The sequence below is a fragment of the Capra hircus genome, chromosome 13, assembly GCF_001704415.2.
Source record: "Capra hircus breed San Clemente chromosome 13, ASM170441v1, whole genome shotgun sequence".
In the NCBI taxonomy this organism is placed as follows: Eukaryota; Metazoa; Chordata; class Mammalia; order Artiodactyla; family Bovidae; genus Capra; species Capra hircus.
In genome coordinates, this window is record NC_030820.1 from 60987470 (window position 1) to 61002431 (window position 14962).

At 48.4% G+C, this 14962-nt stretch overlaps 1 protein-coding gene across 2 annotated transcripts; it reads right to left on the reverse strand.

The window, feature by feature from the left end:
- Positions 715-14955, reverse strand: PLAGL2 (PLAG1 like zinc finger 2). Of its 2 annotated transcripts, XR_001919053.1 has the most exons (4): positions 14820-14955; positions 9248-9620; positions 3776-5917; positions 715-1345 (listed from the first exon to the last, which is right to left on the reverse strand). XR_001919053.1 is itself a non-coding variant. In XM_018057694.1 (3 exons), exons 2-3 carry the CDS (start codon positions 9505-9507, stop codon positions 4687-4689), a joined length of 1491 nt encoding a protein of 496 aa, XP_017913183.1. In that variant the 5' UTR covers positions 9508-9620; positions 14820-14955; the 3' UTR covers positions 715-4686. The 2 variants fall into 2 exon arrangements, 1 of the variants encoding a protein (XP_017913183.1); XM_018057694.1 differs by having other exon boundaries at positions 715-5917.

Here is a 14962-nt window from a genome sequence, read left to right on the forward strand (position 1 = left end):
GTCAAGTCCTAGCTCTGTCACCGACCAGCTGTGCACCTTGAGCCATGGATGACATTTTTTTCTTGGACAACCAGCATCCATTCCTCATTCTAACAGTACACCAGAGTTCCTTTGAGAACACACTCCTCCCCTTGGCTCAGTCTTGTCACCACTGGTCTACAGTGACTGGCTTGGGGATGGCACAGAACACCATCAAGGCCAATGAGATAGAAGATGCTTACAGGGCTCCTGTGAATAAAAGGACTCCTCTCTACTTAGGGGGCCTGGAAAGGGTCCCTTTCCATTTCTGGTCAGCACTGTGTGAGGATGACCGGAATCGTGGCAGCATGCTTTGATAAAGGGACAAGCCACATGGAAGGGCCTGAGGATGGTCACAATTGCACAAGATATGGCAGAAACAGGAATGCTAAAGCCTACCATGTCTGAGATGCTGAACCAATACTAACCTCAAGACTGCGTTCCATCTGGCATTTGCAGTGATATGAAATTTCATTGAGTCCATTTGATTTTTTCTGATTCTTGCATCCAAGATTATTAAGTAGCATGATGCCACTTACCTCAAAGACCTTTCAGTACAGGGCTTGTGGGTGCTAACATGAAGGGTTCTCACTGTGTGTTCCATCGTACCCACCATCCCCTTGGATGCTCACGACGTCTAGACTCGTTCTTCCTCAGGTTCTCTCCAGCCCCTTCCCAATGAGACAGGCTCACAACTTCCAAACACATCATTCAGAAGTTTTTAATAAACAACTTCATTATAAAAACTTTTTTTTGAAAATGTAATTCTGTAAAACATTGAAAAATCTACTTTAACAAAGATAGGCCCTGTGCATTTTCTAATGGCACTTATATTTTACAATTAAAAACCTTGTTTTATATAAAGCCAAAAATACTCCAAGAGGTTATTCACTGTGTTTACAAAGTGCTAAAAGGTTTTGTCTTGTATTTTTCTCTCTTTAAATAATCTGGTATTACGAAAGAGTGGCTCCAAAGCCTTGACCACTGGGAGAGAGGGAGGGGGGTGTATGAGAAGTGGTGGTTCAGGAGTCCCAGCGCCGAATGGTGAGAGCTGGAGAGGCGCAATATGGGGAGAACCCACTAAGGAAGTAGGTGAACATCTGAAGAAACTGAACTAGAACATTTCTTTTCAAACCCCTCCACAGAGGCACTTGATTACCATGGTGGATCCTCCTCCTGTCAGAACCAGTACACCCGTTTCCCTTGCCACAGACCCTGCTTTCCAGTGGTGAGGTCACAGCCAGTTCCTTCCACAGCAGGTTCAGAGCTCCAGGAGAGGCCAGGGTGGGGTCCCAGAGGAATCTGGACTTTTCTGGCCAACACCTGCCTAAGGCAAAAGTTTCTTATTACATAAATATCCTTGTTAAAAAGCAAAATATTGATCCTGTACAATATAAACTGTTTAAAAAGTCGTGCTTAAAAATAGCTCCTAGAAAAGAGGGGAGATGGAGGGGGGCTGGAGAAAACAGCTACCAAAAAGAAGGGGGCATAAGGGCTTAAAGGGCTACTAGGGGAAAAGTTTAGGGCAGTAGAAGTTCAACTTAAGACAATATCTACGAGCAAAAAAGGAATCACACCTGCTTCCCGGATTTCCATGCACAAAATGCCATTTGTAAAAGGTTATGGGAAAAAAACTCATTGTTCCTCTCCCCTCTCCCAAGATGTGCAGATCCTCTGAGCTGACCCAGCTGGCATGCTACTACCCCCTGGCCCCCCAAGACTGCACTCAACCCTGACTAGCTTCTGTGCAGAGGGGGAGGTGCCTGCCACTATTCAGGGCAGCTCATCGCTGACAGAGGTTGGAGGCGGTGGGGAAGGGGACATCACCCCTTTTCCTGGTCCCTGTTTGGTCTCTGCCAACATGCCATGGCTCCTGTCCTGGACAGAAACCCCTAGGCTCTCATGGCCTCAGTAAGGGTACTGAAGTGGGTTTGGTACTGAGCAGGATAAAGCTGTTCTTATCCTCTGCACAACAGGTCAAGGACTTTTTTTTTCTCTTTTGGAAAGGGAGGTTTAAGAAATTGCTGGCTATCTACAGTCCAAAAAAAAAAAAAAAAAAAAGTGAAGGCAGATGTCCCTCTGCACCAGCAAAGTTCACAGTGATAGGAAAATTATTTGTGGGTGGGAAGGGCATTGAAGGAAGAACGAGAGGAACAGGACTGGAAGAGGAGGGGAGGAGGGGCAAGGCCCCAAGTTACAAGGTCTTAAAGTTGCTTTGCCTGTCCTATGAGTTTCCCAGCATCACTATTGGGGGAGAGAATTCAAGGAAGGGACAGGAAAGAGCAGGCAAAGAGAAGGGACTCCTCTAACAGTCTGAGACTTCATATTCCATAGCCAGAGGCCCCTTTACCTCTGTAAACAAAAGATGCAGAAAAGGTGGCAAGGAGGGGCAAGGGTTGCTGGGTCTAGTGATGAAGGTCAGAGACGACAAGGACAATGGCTGCACTGAGTCCCAACTGGGTCCTCACTTACCATTTCCTATATACGAGTCCCAATAACATGCATAGCATGCAGAAGGGGGCTGCGTACCAAGGTGGACGCTTTTAAAAGTAAACCTTAATTAGTCCCTGGGACTCACTGAAGCTAATTTTTAGAAGTAAAACACCTAGTCTGATTCTAATCTTGCCAGACATCTTTATATCTGGTTTTGTCTTTTTTTTAAAAAAAGGTATCCCAAGCTAGCCTGCCTAAATGAAAACATGTTTATTCATTCCACATTGCTTCCAATCAAGGGCCAGGAAGCTACATTTTAAGGCTTTCACCTCAAAGAAAGAGTACTGGCCTGCACTGAAGCAGAAGCGTGGGTCTTGGACCTACCTGCTCATAAACCAAAGTGATTTCTAGACAGGATGGGGACAGGGAGAACTGGGAAGAGGCTGAGGCAGTTCCTTGGTAGTCTGTCCTGAAACCCTAGTGAAGAAGCCAGAAGCCAGTATGAGGCACCTGCTGAGAGAAGTGCCCAGAAACTGCTGGCTGCCATCTGTAGGAGTTAACAGTAAAGAGGTAGAAGTGTGTTTCTGAATCAGAGTGGAAGTGTCTCAAGAGGGCCCCATACTGGTGGTCCCTGAGAGGCCTCCCTTCCACGAGCGGGAAGAGCAAAGCCCACGCAGAACTGAGATGAAGCAGGGGTGAGGTTCAGTTGGGCAAGAGCTGTGCTGTCTGCAACAAGGGAGCCCCACAAGTCAAGAGAATTAATCGTTTATTGCAAGAAAACTTGCCGAGTACTGAGGGCAAAAGTGAGGGGCCACAAGAGGAAGGCGGAAGTTCTTTGATGGAGAGCAGAGAAGCCTATGCACAGTGGCCTTGAGTCCAGAGGGACTGCAAAGCGGAAGAGAGAGGAGGAACACTGTGGAGAAGAAAAAAGTTTGGTATGGGAGGCAATGATGTATACCTCCCATGATACGTCCCATACGTGGTGTATACCCCCATACATGATACGATGATGATTAGGACTTAATTATCTGCCAACTTTCTGAAAACTCTTCTTCCAATAATTCCACAACTTCCTGAAAACGGGACAGGTAGGAGAGACATATGAGGGGCTCACACCCTCTCCTTTGCTATCCACACCAGCCTAGAACCCGAATCCCTCCTTCCAAGACCAATAACAACTCATGATATTCAGGGTAGGGATTAAGGAACGGGGTGGGGGCGGGGGGAGTGGAAGTGGGCATGCCTTTCATTTCTTCCCCTCTCTCCAGTTCAAAAGGAGGATGAGGGGGTCACGATGTACTTGAAGAAAAACAGAATTGCAGACCTGTGAGAAAGCTGCTCCAATCTTCTTGCCTGTCTCCTGTGGACTCTCCCAAGGCAGGCAAGAACAGACACAGTCATGGAAGGTGGCAGAGACTGAAGCAGTCCAAAGTCAGTTTATTTCCCCACAGGGGAAAAATGTGACCTCAAACGAAGAGAAGTCGGGACCCGACTCCGCCTTGTAAACAGGGCTCCAGTTAACACCAGGTACCAAGTGGTTCTGGCTGGTGCCAACTGGAATGGACTGGTGGGAATGGATTCACGGTGTGTAAACAATGTTCACTGCAATCATTCTAAGGCTAACAGCTCAGCAAGGGAGGTGAAATGGTGTGTCTGAAGCGACTGTGTAAACGGTACCGTTCCTGGAAAACACTGACTGAAAATGGAGGTGTTAGGACAGGAGGGATGGAGGTAATGGGGAACAACAGGCAGAGGCCTTCCCTCCTGCCTATTGATTGGAAGCAGGCGATGGACCCTCTGCAGGAGTGCCTGACCAACTGCTGTGGGGTCTGCAGGCTGGGACCAGAAGACGGGCTTCTTGGACTACTTCTCTCGAGGTCATCCGAAGTAAAACCCTCTGTGTCTTCAAGAGACCTCTCCCTTCTTCAAAGAGAAGGAGGTTCCGATGCTTTGGAGAGGGAGAAGGCTAGGTGTGGCTCCCGATTCAGATTAAAAAAAAAAAAAAAGTAAAAATACCTGAAGTCCTATTGTATGATATCTTTTCATGGGGTTGGGGCTCAAGATTCCTCCTGGAACTAATCCTGGAGCTTAAGCCCCCAAACCAAGTGCTCCATACAGATACTGGAATTGTTTTTTTGAACCCAGCTCTGAAAGCTCAGCTGCCTTCATGGGGGATGCAGATAGGTACTGAGGCTCCCTGACAGAGCCAGGACTGAGCTGAGGGCCTCCTTGTGGCTACTGGAATGCCTGGTGGAAACGAGGCAGGGTTGTGGTGCTCAGGCCAGAGGTGAAGACAGGTGGCAAAGAGTGCAGTGGCCCAAAGTTCAGCGGTCCCCCAGCTCCTGGGGAATCTTGAGGCTGAGCTTGCAAAGTGGTGAGCAGGGGCTGAGCCTCAGCCTGGGAGTAGCCCATGACCAGGCCTCCTGTGGCCCCAGGTGGGTTACATGGGGGCAGGTTGAGAGGAAGAAAGCCCAGTAAGTGGGAGAAGTCCACATTAGCAGCGCAGAGAGCCTCAGAGAGGTTGGCGGGGCTCTTGGTGAGCAGTGCTTCATCTAGGAGGGCCGCAGCTGCTGCTGGCTGAGGTGAGGTGGGCTGGGGTTCAGCGGATGAGAGAGACAGGCTTCCAGGAACCTCCCCCAGAAAACTATCCACCTCCACTTTGGGCAATTTGTCGGGCAAGTATGAGGTAGATCCAAGCTGGTATTTTGGAGGAAGCTGAGCTGGGGAAGAGATAGGTGAGGATTCCAGAGGGTAGCTCATGCCCATGGGCAGCGTGTTGTGCACCAGGGAGTGTGGCATGCCCGCACTGGGCATGGTAGGGATGTGGGCACCGTACATGCCCATGGGCAACATGCCGGGGAAGGCCTTGGCCCCCATCACGTCCCGAGAGGCCATGCACAGCACAGGACTCAGCTCTTCCTTCACATTGACTGTGGAGCTGCAGCTGATTAGGCCTAACACATCCACTGGCTCTGTCTTGATCTTGAGCAGCTCTTGTGAGTGGCTCTTCTTAACATGACGTGTCAGGTGGTCTTTGCGGCCGAATCGCTGGGCACAGTACTGGCACAGGAAGTCCTTCCGGCCTGTGTGGACCACCAGGTGCCGCCGCACATCCTTACGAGTATAGAACCGCCGGTCACAGTGGTCACAGGGGTGCTTCTTTTCCTTGGCACCACCTGCTACCCGGCGTGAGTGGGCCTTCAGGTGCTCCAGCAGGGCCTGGGTACTCTCGAAGGTCTGCAGGCACACCTTGCAGCTGAGGTCACCACTGCTGGCGGCATGCATGGCCAGGTGGCGCCGGTAGCCCAGCTTCGTATTGTAATTCTTACCACACTCAGAACAGTGGAGGGCCTCCTTGTTGGGGTCATGGGTCTGCAGGTGGTTCCGCAGATGATCCTTGCGGTGAAACATCTTATCGCAGTACATGCACTGGTGGGGTTTCTGGGCTGAGTGGGTGGCCATGTGCCTGCAGACAGGGATGAAAGACAGAGGAGAAAGAAAGGAGATCATAATGGCTGGCTAGACAACGGAGTTGTGCACTAACAGGCAACTAGACACAAAAACTGTGGCAGAGGCATGCGATGGAATGGCTGCCATGCCAACTACATTCTATCCTCTACCACCTGCAAAACCACATGTGCTGCTATTCTCTGCAGCACTGAATTCAGTAGCAAAAATATCAGGAACAATCTAAATGTCCATCAGTAGGGAACTGGCTAAATAAGTAATTAAGTCCATAAAAATGACTCAACTTTTTTTTGGCTGTGCAGCTTGTGGGATCTTAGTTCCCTGACCAGGGATGGAACCCAGCCCCACAGCAGTGAAAGCGTGAAGTCCTAACCACTGGAACAACAGGGAATTCCCACCCTAACTTTTAAATATAATGACGGCTTTATATATACAACAGGTAACAAGCTCCTAGATAAAGTGGGAAAAAGCTATGAGACAGAACAGTGCCTATGGAATGGTACCATGCATTGGAAAAGAGAGAAAATTTATGCATGTTTGCTCATATGAGCTTAAAATATTTCTGAAAGGACACACAAGAAACTAACATTGGCTACCCATGGGGAGAAAAAAGGGCAGCTTTTCTGGGTGTGATGAAGAATTTTCATTGTATACCTTTTGAATTTTGAATTACGTGAATGTATTTCCTTTGCAACAAAAAGTGTATTTATAAAAATTTAAATGACACAATAAAGGGAAAATGAAATATATCTAAACTTCCTGATCTGGAACAATCTCCCAAGAAACAGCGAGCCAAGTCAAAAAAGGAAGTTCAGTATGGTGTACGTAACACAATCCCCTGTGAAAATAAAAAAGGAAGGGAATACATGTTTGAATGTCTCAAGAGGGATACACAAAGAACTGACCCCAATGGTTGCCTCTGAGCAGAACAGTGGCTTCAAGTGTGACAATCTATTTTTCACTGCATGTCCGTTTGTACCATTTAAATTGTTTGCCACATAAAGCATTTAAATGTTTCAGAAGATGCGTTTGTGATATGGGACCTCAGTGCCCCTTGGTTTACCTGCTTCTGCTCCTATCTGGCTGGAAACCAGAGCTGATCCAGGAACTACAATCCAGAGCTCCATGGTATTTGGAATGAGCTCAGCAAGACTTTGAGGTCCCATCGTTTACAAGCCCCATGTGAGCTGTGTCATTAACCCTGTGTTCTACATAAGAAGCTGATGCACAGGACAGCCCCACCCACCAGTCAGTAAGTGGCAGACAATTTTCTGGGTTTAAAATGCACTTAAACCCAGACCTTCTCAAGACCTGGATTCACTTAGATAGGCCACTGCTCTCTCTAGCACAGCACCCAGTGATTCTTTCTACCTGGAAGGTATCAATCATACCCACTATCCTCATGTTGTTTTGAGTGCTGACACCTATAAAGGTTACTATTAATCTCCTGTGACATAAGTGGCATGGTAACATGAGGAAGATGGTGAGTGATCCACAGTCTATTTCCCTCATTTTGAAGGTGAGAAAACAAAGGCCCAATGAGGTTTAGTAATTTGCCTAAAATTGTATGACGACTCCGGGTGGAGTCAAGGCTCCTGTCTCCTGGCCCAGGACCTTTCCTAGAGCCTCCCACTGACACTCAGACCGCCACTAGGAAAGTCTACAAGGATACCCCCAACTGATATCCACCTAAGACACAGGAGCACACAGCTGAGGACCACAGAACTGTCATGAGGGCAATCCTGGTCACACACAACCGTGTTACCTGTTTTAGTTCCTTCCTATCAACTGTTTTCCAGACAAGGAACTAGAAGCGTTCTGTGGTCATCTCGTTCACGTATTTACTCGTGTGCTGTCTGTCCCTGCTATTAAGACAGAAAACTCAAGGAGGGTCAGCAACCCCTCCCCCTATATCTGTCTGGCTCACTGATAGGAAGTGTCTGTCCCTGTCACTGAACACTGTGCCTGGTATGTGACAAGAGCTCCTGGTCGAGGGATGAATGGCTGTGCAGCAGGCAGTCTGCATCACTGGCAAAGGGCACGCTCATGGTCCTCTGATGGAAAGGCAAGGATAAAATCAAAACTACTTCTGAGTAGGCCCTGCTCGCCTCAAAGCTGCTCTGTCATATCTGCTTTACACCAGGGCTTTCACATTCCATTTCACTTTAGATAGGGGTTCTTGCGCTTACAAGTTTCAGGAAATCTTCTAACCCAGAGGACTCTACAGAGTCATAAGTGATCATGTGAGCAATACGACCTTGGGTAAGTTAACTTCTCCACTCTGAGCCTGCTCTTTACAATTTACAGATTGGACCAGAGGGTCTCCTTTTCTCTCTAAACTTCTAAGGCTGATGCCTAATTTGGGGCTAATATTCTCACCACTACCTGACACAGGTAGGGAAAGAAGCACAGGCACACCTTGGAGATATCGCAGGTTTGGTGCCAGCCCATTGCAATAAAGCAAAAGTCACAGTAATAGGAGTCACATGAATTTTTGGTTTCCTAGTGCATATAAAAGTTATGTTTATACTATACTGTGGCCTATTAAGTGTGCAATAGCATCATGTCTAAAAAAACATGTATATATTTAATTAAAAATACTTTTCTGGGGACTTCCCTGGTGGTCCAGTGGTTAGGGCTTCGCCTTCGAATGCAGAGGGTGCAAACTTGATTGAGCTAGGAATCCGTGAGCCTCTCAGCCAAAAAACCAAACCATAAAAGAGCAGAGGCAATGTTGTAACAAATTCAATAAAGACTTTAAAAGAACAGTCCATATCACCTTTTAAAAAAATTATTTAAAGAAAAAAAATACCTTATTGCTAAAAAGTGCTAGTCATCACCTGAGCCTTCAGCAAGCTGTAATCTTTTTGATGGTGGAAGATTTGAAATATTGTGAGAATTATCAAAATTCTTCACAGAGACATGAAGTGAGCAAATGCTTTTGGAAAGTTGGAAAACTGGGCCAACTTTCTTGACTGAAAGTTGCCACAAAACTTCAATTTGTAAAAAAAAAAAAAAAAAAAAATGCAGTATCTGTGAAGTGCAATAAAATGAGGTAAACCTGTATTGAAAGAAAAAAAAAAACAAAACTCAATCTAGTCTGTTCATCGCTATCTGATATTGTACCCATCAGAGTCTAGTGTCTGAATAAAAAATACCACCATTATTTTTCAGTGAATGACCTCAACTGGTTGACATATAGGATACACTTATGGGACAAATTAACCTCTACTCTTCTGCCACAGATAAAGTCCCACACTCAGTGGAGTCTCTCTGGCTTTCTCCCTGGGAACCTCAGGGCAGGAAGAAGTACGGGAGTGTCACCTACCTATACAGCTTGTACTTGGAGGCAAAAGCCTTGCCACAGTGCAGCTGAGGGCAGCTATACGGTCTCTGCTCTGGATGGGGGAGGCTGTGAGGCCTCAGCTTCTCCCCATTTGAGAAGGGTGTCCCCGAGATTTCACATTGGCACTTCACTTGATTCTCCGCCTCCCGGCCCCGAGGCCTGGGCACTAGTTTCCAGCCCACTTCCTCCTCCTGCTTTGCATCTTGAATCCAGGGGGGGACGCTGGTGAAAAATGTGGTCATGGCAAGGCTAATGGCGAAGGGCCATGTTATTGAGAAAGCCTCCCCATCAGCTCCACAGGGCTCTGTGCTCTGTCACAGCCTCCAACGCAGCCTTCAGAAAACACTCTCTTCACCTGAAACATCAGAACACCTGGTGTTAGGGAGCCCGATACCATGAAAACACGGGCTCTGGAGGCAGGCAGAGCCCCAGTTCCATCCCAGCCCTTCCACTTTGAAGCCATGTGACTTTCAGCCAATGACTTACTTTCCTGAGCTGTTTCCTCATTTACAACATGGGCTTACTAATCTCCCACATCATAAGGACCTTTTGAGGGTTAAATGAGATAATAAATATAAAGCATTCAGCATGAAGGCTGGGCACCTAGTAAGTGCTACATGGTAACTATTATTACTAGTACCACCTAGGCTAATAGAAAACAGGATAATCAGAGGAAGTAAAAGCCCTAAACTCCCTTTCCCTTCCAACTTCGCTTTTACATCCTTTCCACTAAATTTAGACAGCAGCGCCTCCTCCTCCTCCTCACCCTGCCTCCTCCTCACTTTCTATAATTCTCCTCCTCGTGGAGGTGCTAAGGAGCAATAAAATGCCCAAAAGGCATCAGAAGAGAAAGAAGCCTTTACTTAGGAAATTTACACCCTGGAGAGTCAGCCTCTGTGCCAGATGTGTTTCTCAGCAGTGCATCAACATCAAGAGGTTCATCTGAAGAGGCAACAGCAGACTCAGCATTTCCACTAACCCAGTGCTGGTCCCATCCTGCCCTCCAACCACTACTCTGGGTCTCTTGGTCTCAGGGCCCAAACCACACTTCTTTAGCAAAGCCTGTCCAATAACCAAGGTGCTGAGCTGCCCCTCCTACAGACCCTCACAGAACACATGCATGTCTCCATTGTGAACAGGTAACATACTTGCATTAGAACTCAGACTCCACCACCAAACTCAGATACTTTGAGAGCTCAGATCATCTCTCTCTCATCTCCATAAACCTAGCATGTAGAAAAGGACTTTTAACTTTCTTTTAGATGAGTACATAAGTCACTGAATGCAAGTGGATTCTTACAGGCTAACATGCTCAGGCAGTTCTGGTTTAAACTGAGTTCCAAAGGGGGAGCCAATATCTTGAAGTCTTTCTACTGGGCTGTGGGGGAGCAGGTGAGCATAGGCAAGGTGACACAAGTTCTTTACTGACATCAACTCAGAGGAAGAGAGAAAGGGCATTAATTCTCAAAGGGGGCACAGCAGACCCACATTCACACTCACAAGCTCATCACACAAACAGGTTACCAACCTCAATGTAACTTGCTACAACAGGGGAATTTCCTTTGAAGAGCTCATGCCAAAATTTGGTCATGAGGCTTTTCCATGTAAAGGGAGCAAAGCGGGTATGTGGGGATTGTCCACGAGAATCTGGGGAGGGCTCCAACTGCACAAACTAGCTGTGGGCCAAAGAATGCTTGCTCAGCTCATTAGCACCTGCTGCTTACAGTGACCATTCAACCAACAGGCTGGCCGTGAACGAGATGATGGGATCAGCGGGTTCATGCCCGAGAGAGCTTTGCTCATCATTAACATGAGCTATGTCCTGTTCAGGAACCATTCCTCTTATTGAAGAAACACTGCAATGTAATATGATAAACAATTTCCCCATCACGAGTGGAGATGTGCCTAGAAAGATCTGCACAAAGGTGGCTGCATTTTGCATGACTCACGTGCTAACACTAAGAAATAGTCCCACTTGAGCCTTCGAATCATGGCATATTTGCCTACTTCACGATAAACCTCAAAGGCCTCTGACGTCTGGCTTTTATTGTTTAAGTCCTCCCTTCTTCCAAAGGGTGGAATTACCTGTTTATAATACCAGTGATTACTAGGCAGCTTGGAATTGGGTAGAGAGCGAGCATGAATTTGAATATCTAGTTTGGAAGGAACTTCCCCCATCTTCAAAGTCAAATTCTGGCCCCCACCCCCCCCCACGTGAAATCACGCACCTCCGCCTCTGGAAAGCTGGGAATGGCAGCCAGAGGGAAGGAAGCAAGTCGCATCACTTGGCTGACGTGAGAGGGAAGCCTAGCCCTGGAAATTCCGCACAAACTCAGAAAGAGAACAGTACGTCCCCCACCTCCCACACATCCACCTCATCTGTTCTCCTGAACAAGCACAAACAAGACACAGCAGTGTAGTATGCTGCTACTGAAAGAGTGAGTAACGGGCTTCTAGGAAAGAGGCTGGTGGTGGCTAAGAAGAGCTCACGAGGTCGCACTGATAGAAGCAAAGGCGGCAGGCAGCAGCCATGTGCTTGCCCTGATCTGCACGTACTGGGGCTTTGGCTTTAGTGTTACCCTAGGAATCCTTTAGGAAATCTAGTTTTTCTCCCTCTGTCCTTTGTCTGCAAACTCCTCTCATCCAGGAAGATTCCTGGGCCTCTCCCACATTATTTGAAGGCCTATTTCTTCTCCACAAAACTGGGAAAAAAAAATCCTGCTTCTCTTTCAAAGCTGTTCTTCTGGTCTCACACTCTAACCTTAACAACTGTAGAAGCTGACAGAACCTGTTCCCATAAAACAAACACAATCAATCCCTCCCAGTTACTGGTATAACTCGGTATATTTTCATCCTAAGATTCCTCTGGCGCCTGATATCAAGAGGGAGGTATTGTGGAAAGAACCTTGGACTTACTATCAGAAGAGCTGCCACTTACTGACTGTGAAACCACGGGTAGGTTAGTTTCTCTGAACCTCAGTTTCCTCAATTTCTGAAAGAGAGATTAGTTCTCCTTACCTACCAATATTCTCATGGAAGATTCAGTGAAACAACACTCTTGAAACATTGGACATAATATGTGTGAATACAAACAATGCAGTCTCTGAGATCTAAATTGTGTCTCCTTTTCAGCACAGGGCCTGAGTAGTACGTTCTTTTCCTCCCTTAATGTGACTTCTCAGGCCTCAGAGCGAGTTTCCTTCCCTTCCCAACACCTCCTCAGAATGCAGCCTTCCTCTTTTCCCCCACAACTGACCCTCAGCACATCCCCGGAGCCAATCCCCCTTTACTTTATCTTTCTTCAGCACCATATCCTGGGCCTGAGTTCCTTCAGTTTAGGAATCTCTATTATTAAGGCTCTGTAGTTAAAAATTCTCTATGGCCCTCTTGGAAGCCTTTAAAGGAGGCAGATTACTCCCTCATCTATCTGTCCTCTGCTGTGTGCCATGATGTCTGCTGCCCTTCTGATGAAACTATAGTTTTTATGGTGTTACATCATCTCTATAGAAACTGCGTTCTTTCTCCATTATTAGCCTGTTTCCTCATCTATAAAACTAAAAATACTTACCTCACAGGCTTCTTTTAAGGATTATTTTAGTCAGGTATGCAAAGGGCTCAGCATTCGTCTTGGCTTCCACTAAGTACTCAACAAAAGGCAGCGATTATCTTTGCTTTTGTATTGAGTTGCATGTTCCCACCTTCACCAGAGTTGAAATCTCCCAAATCTCCCCCCAAACTGTTAAGAAATAGCCCCCCTGCAGCAAGGAAAGGGTTAATCTCTAAGTGTTCTTAACTAGAGACCCACAGAGGATTAACAGCTCCACTTCAGTGACTACCCTAAAATAGCTTTTATCCCTCCTGCCCAAGAGCTACTTGGGGATCTGAAGAACTCAATTCAACACCTGCCGAGGAGGAAACACACCCAGGAACTTTCCTTGGGGTGGACAGAATCTTCCCCTAAGCAGAACCCAAAATAGCAACTGGGAAATTATAAATAGAGATTAAAAAAAAAAAAAAAAAAAAAGTCCTGACCTGGGCAAGGAAAGATATACTGACTGGCTGGAGAAGGGTGAGAAGGAAAGGGGGGAATGGGTATAGCTGCCTCGGAACCCCCCCTCCCCGCCACACACACACACACACACACACACTCCCCAGTGGTGAGAGAATTAAATTACAGGGAGGCTGGAGAGTCTCAATGGCTTGCATCATTCCAAGAGACATCAAACAGGATTAACAGGGGTTGGATTTACTCCCGGGCTGCTAGTTCTATCAGTGTACACGGACCCTCTTTGGAGTCCTTTTGATTCCCGATTCCGTCTGATTCCCCATGACTCTCACTCCTAAGGAGGTCTTGAGCAAATGGCTGCAACTCACAACAGCCCTGTTTTCACCAAGAGGAAACCTGATTAGACCCCCACCCCAATCCAGTGCCTCACCTTGGGGGGCTGGGTTAGAAACCCCAGGCTAGGCTCTTTCCCAGTCCCAGGCAGACAGGTGGGAAAACACACAAGCCAGGAGATAGGAACTTATAGGTTAAAGTACCAACTCCCCACATCCAATATCCCCTTATCTTGCACCTTGCAGGTCCATCTTCCCCACCGAGACGGGGCCATAGCCTGGGACAGGATTTGCAGGGGACAGCTTGGCTCCTGAGCAGTTTCTAGACCACCATACTTCGTGGCGGGGAGGAGGGGGTGTGAAACGCCCCGGGGCTGGGAGGGCTGCGGGTGGACGGCTGCCAGACAAGGGACAGAAATTCAGGGAGAAGACTGGAGGAGGTCTCAGGAATGGGAAGGAGGGAGGGGCGACTTATCTGAATCCCAAAGAGACCCCCACCACACCCACCGCAAAGAAAGAGAGACGGGCTGGGGATGGGGTACAGCGGCTGGAGGGTTAAAGGGGCTAAGATAAAAGGCGAATTCCCTGAATTTCAAGAGTCTCAAAATGGTACCGAGTGGAAGCTGTCTGGAGGTTGGGAATAGGATCGCCGAGGAGGAAACTATGGGTAGAGCTCATCGCGTTCCCCAGAACCAAATATTTGAGGGAAGCCTCAAAAGGGGTTATGTGGTTCTGGAAAATAGAGGGGGAAGAGCGGACTATATGGAGCAGTAAAGGGGGTTATGTGGGTCCGGGTAGGCGTGTCTGAGGGGAGGGAGCAGGTGCAGCTTATCTGCGTCCCCCAGACCCGGGTCCCTGGTAAGGTCAGCTGCGCGTTATCTGGGTCTCCAGGGAGCCTGGGCGGGAGGGGGGGTGGGGCGGGGGTCGGGAGTAGGGGACCTCCAGGGCTGAGTCTCCGGTCTCGGTAGGGATTGGGCCAGAGAGTTTCTTCGAGTCCCCAAGACCCAGGTAACGGGTCCGAGGAGAGTTTTGGTCACCCCGGGGCCTATCTGGGCCGGGCTGGCGTAGAGGGGGCCTCGGGTCGGGGGTGTGGGCGACCGCGCTGACGGGCCCACGATGAGGGGCGCTGCCGCTCCGGGTGCCCGGCGCGCGGGCGTAGCGAGACGGCCTCCCGCCCCGCTCCCCGCTGTCCCCCGGGGTCATCGCCGGGACTCACCGCGCTCCGAGCCCCGCGCTGCGGGCCGGGCCGCGCTCGGGCTCCGCCAGGCCCGCTCAGGCCCCGGTAGTGGCGGCGGTCGGGCCATTGTGCGGTGCATTGTGGGAGCCGCGCGAGCGGGTGCTGGGGCCGTGGAGGGGGCG

Excerpts from the sequence above, each read along its gene's own strand:
- PLAGL2 (XM_018057694.1), bottom strand. The coding sequence starts at position 9,507 with ATGACCACATTTTTCACCAGCGTCCCCCCCTGGATTCAAGATGCAAAG. Across the intron at positions 5,918-9,247 it reads TCCAAGTACAAGCTGTATAG|GCACATGGCCACCCACTCAG; the intron begins GTAGGTGACACT and ends CCCTGTCTGCAG.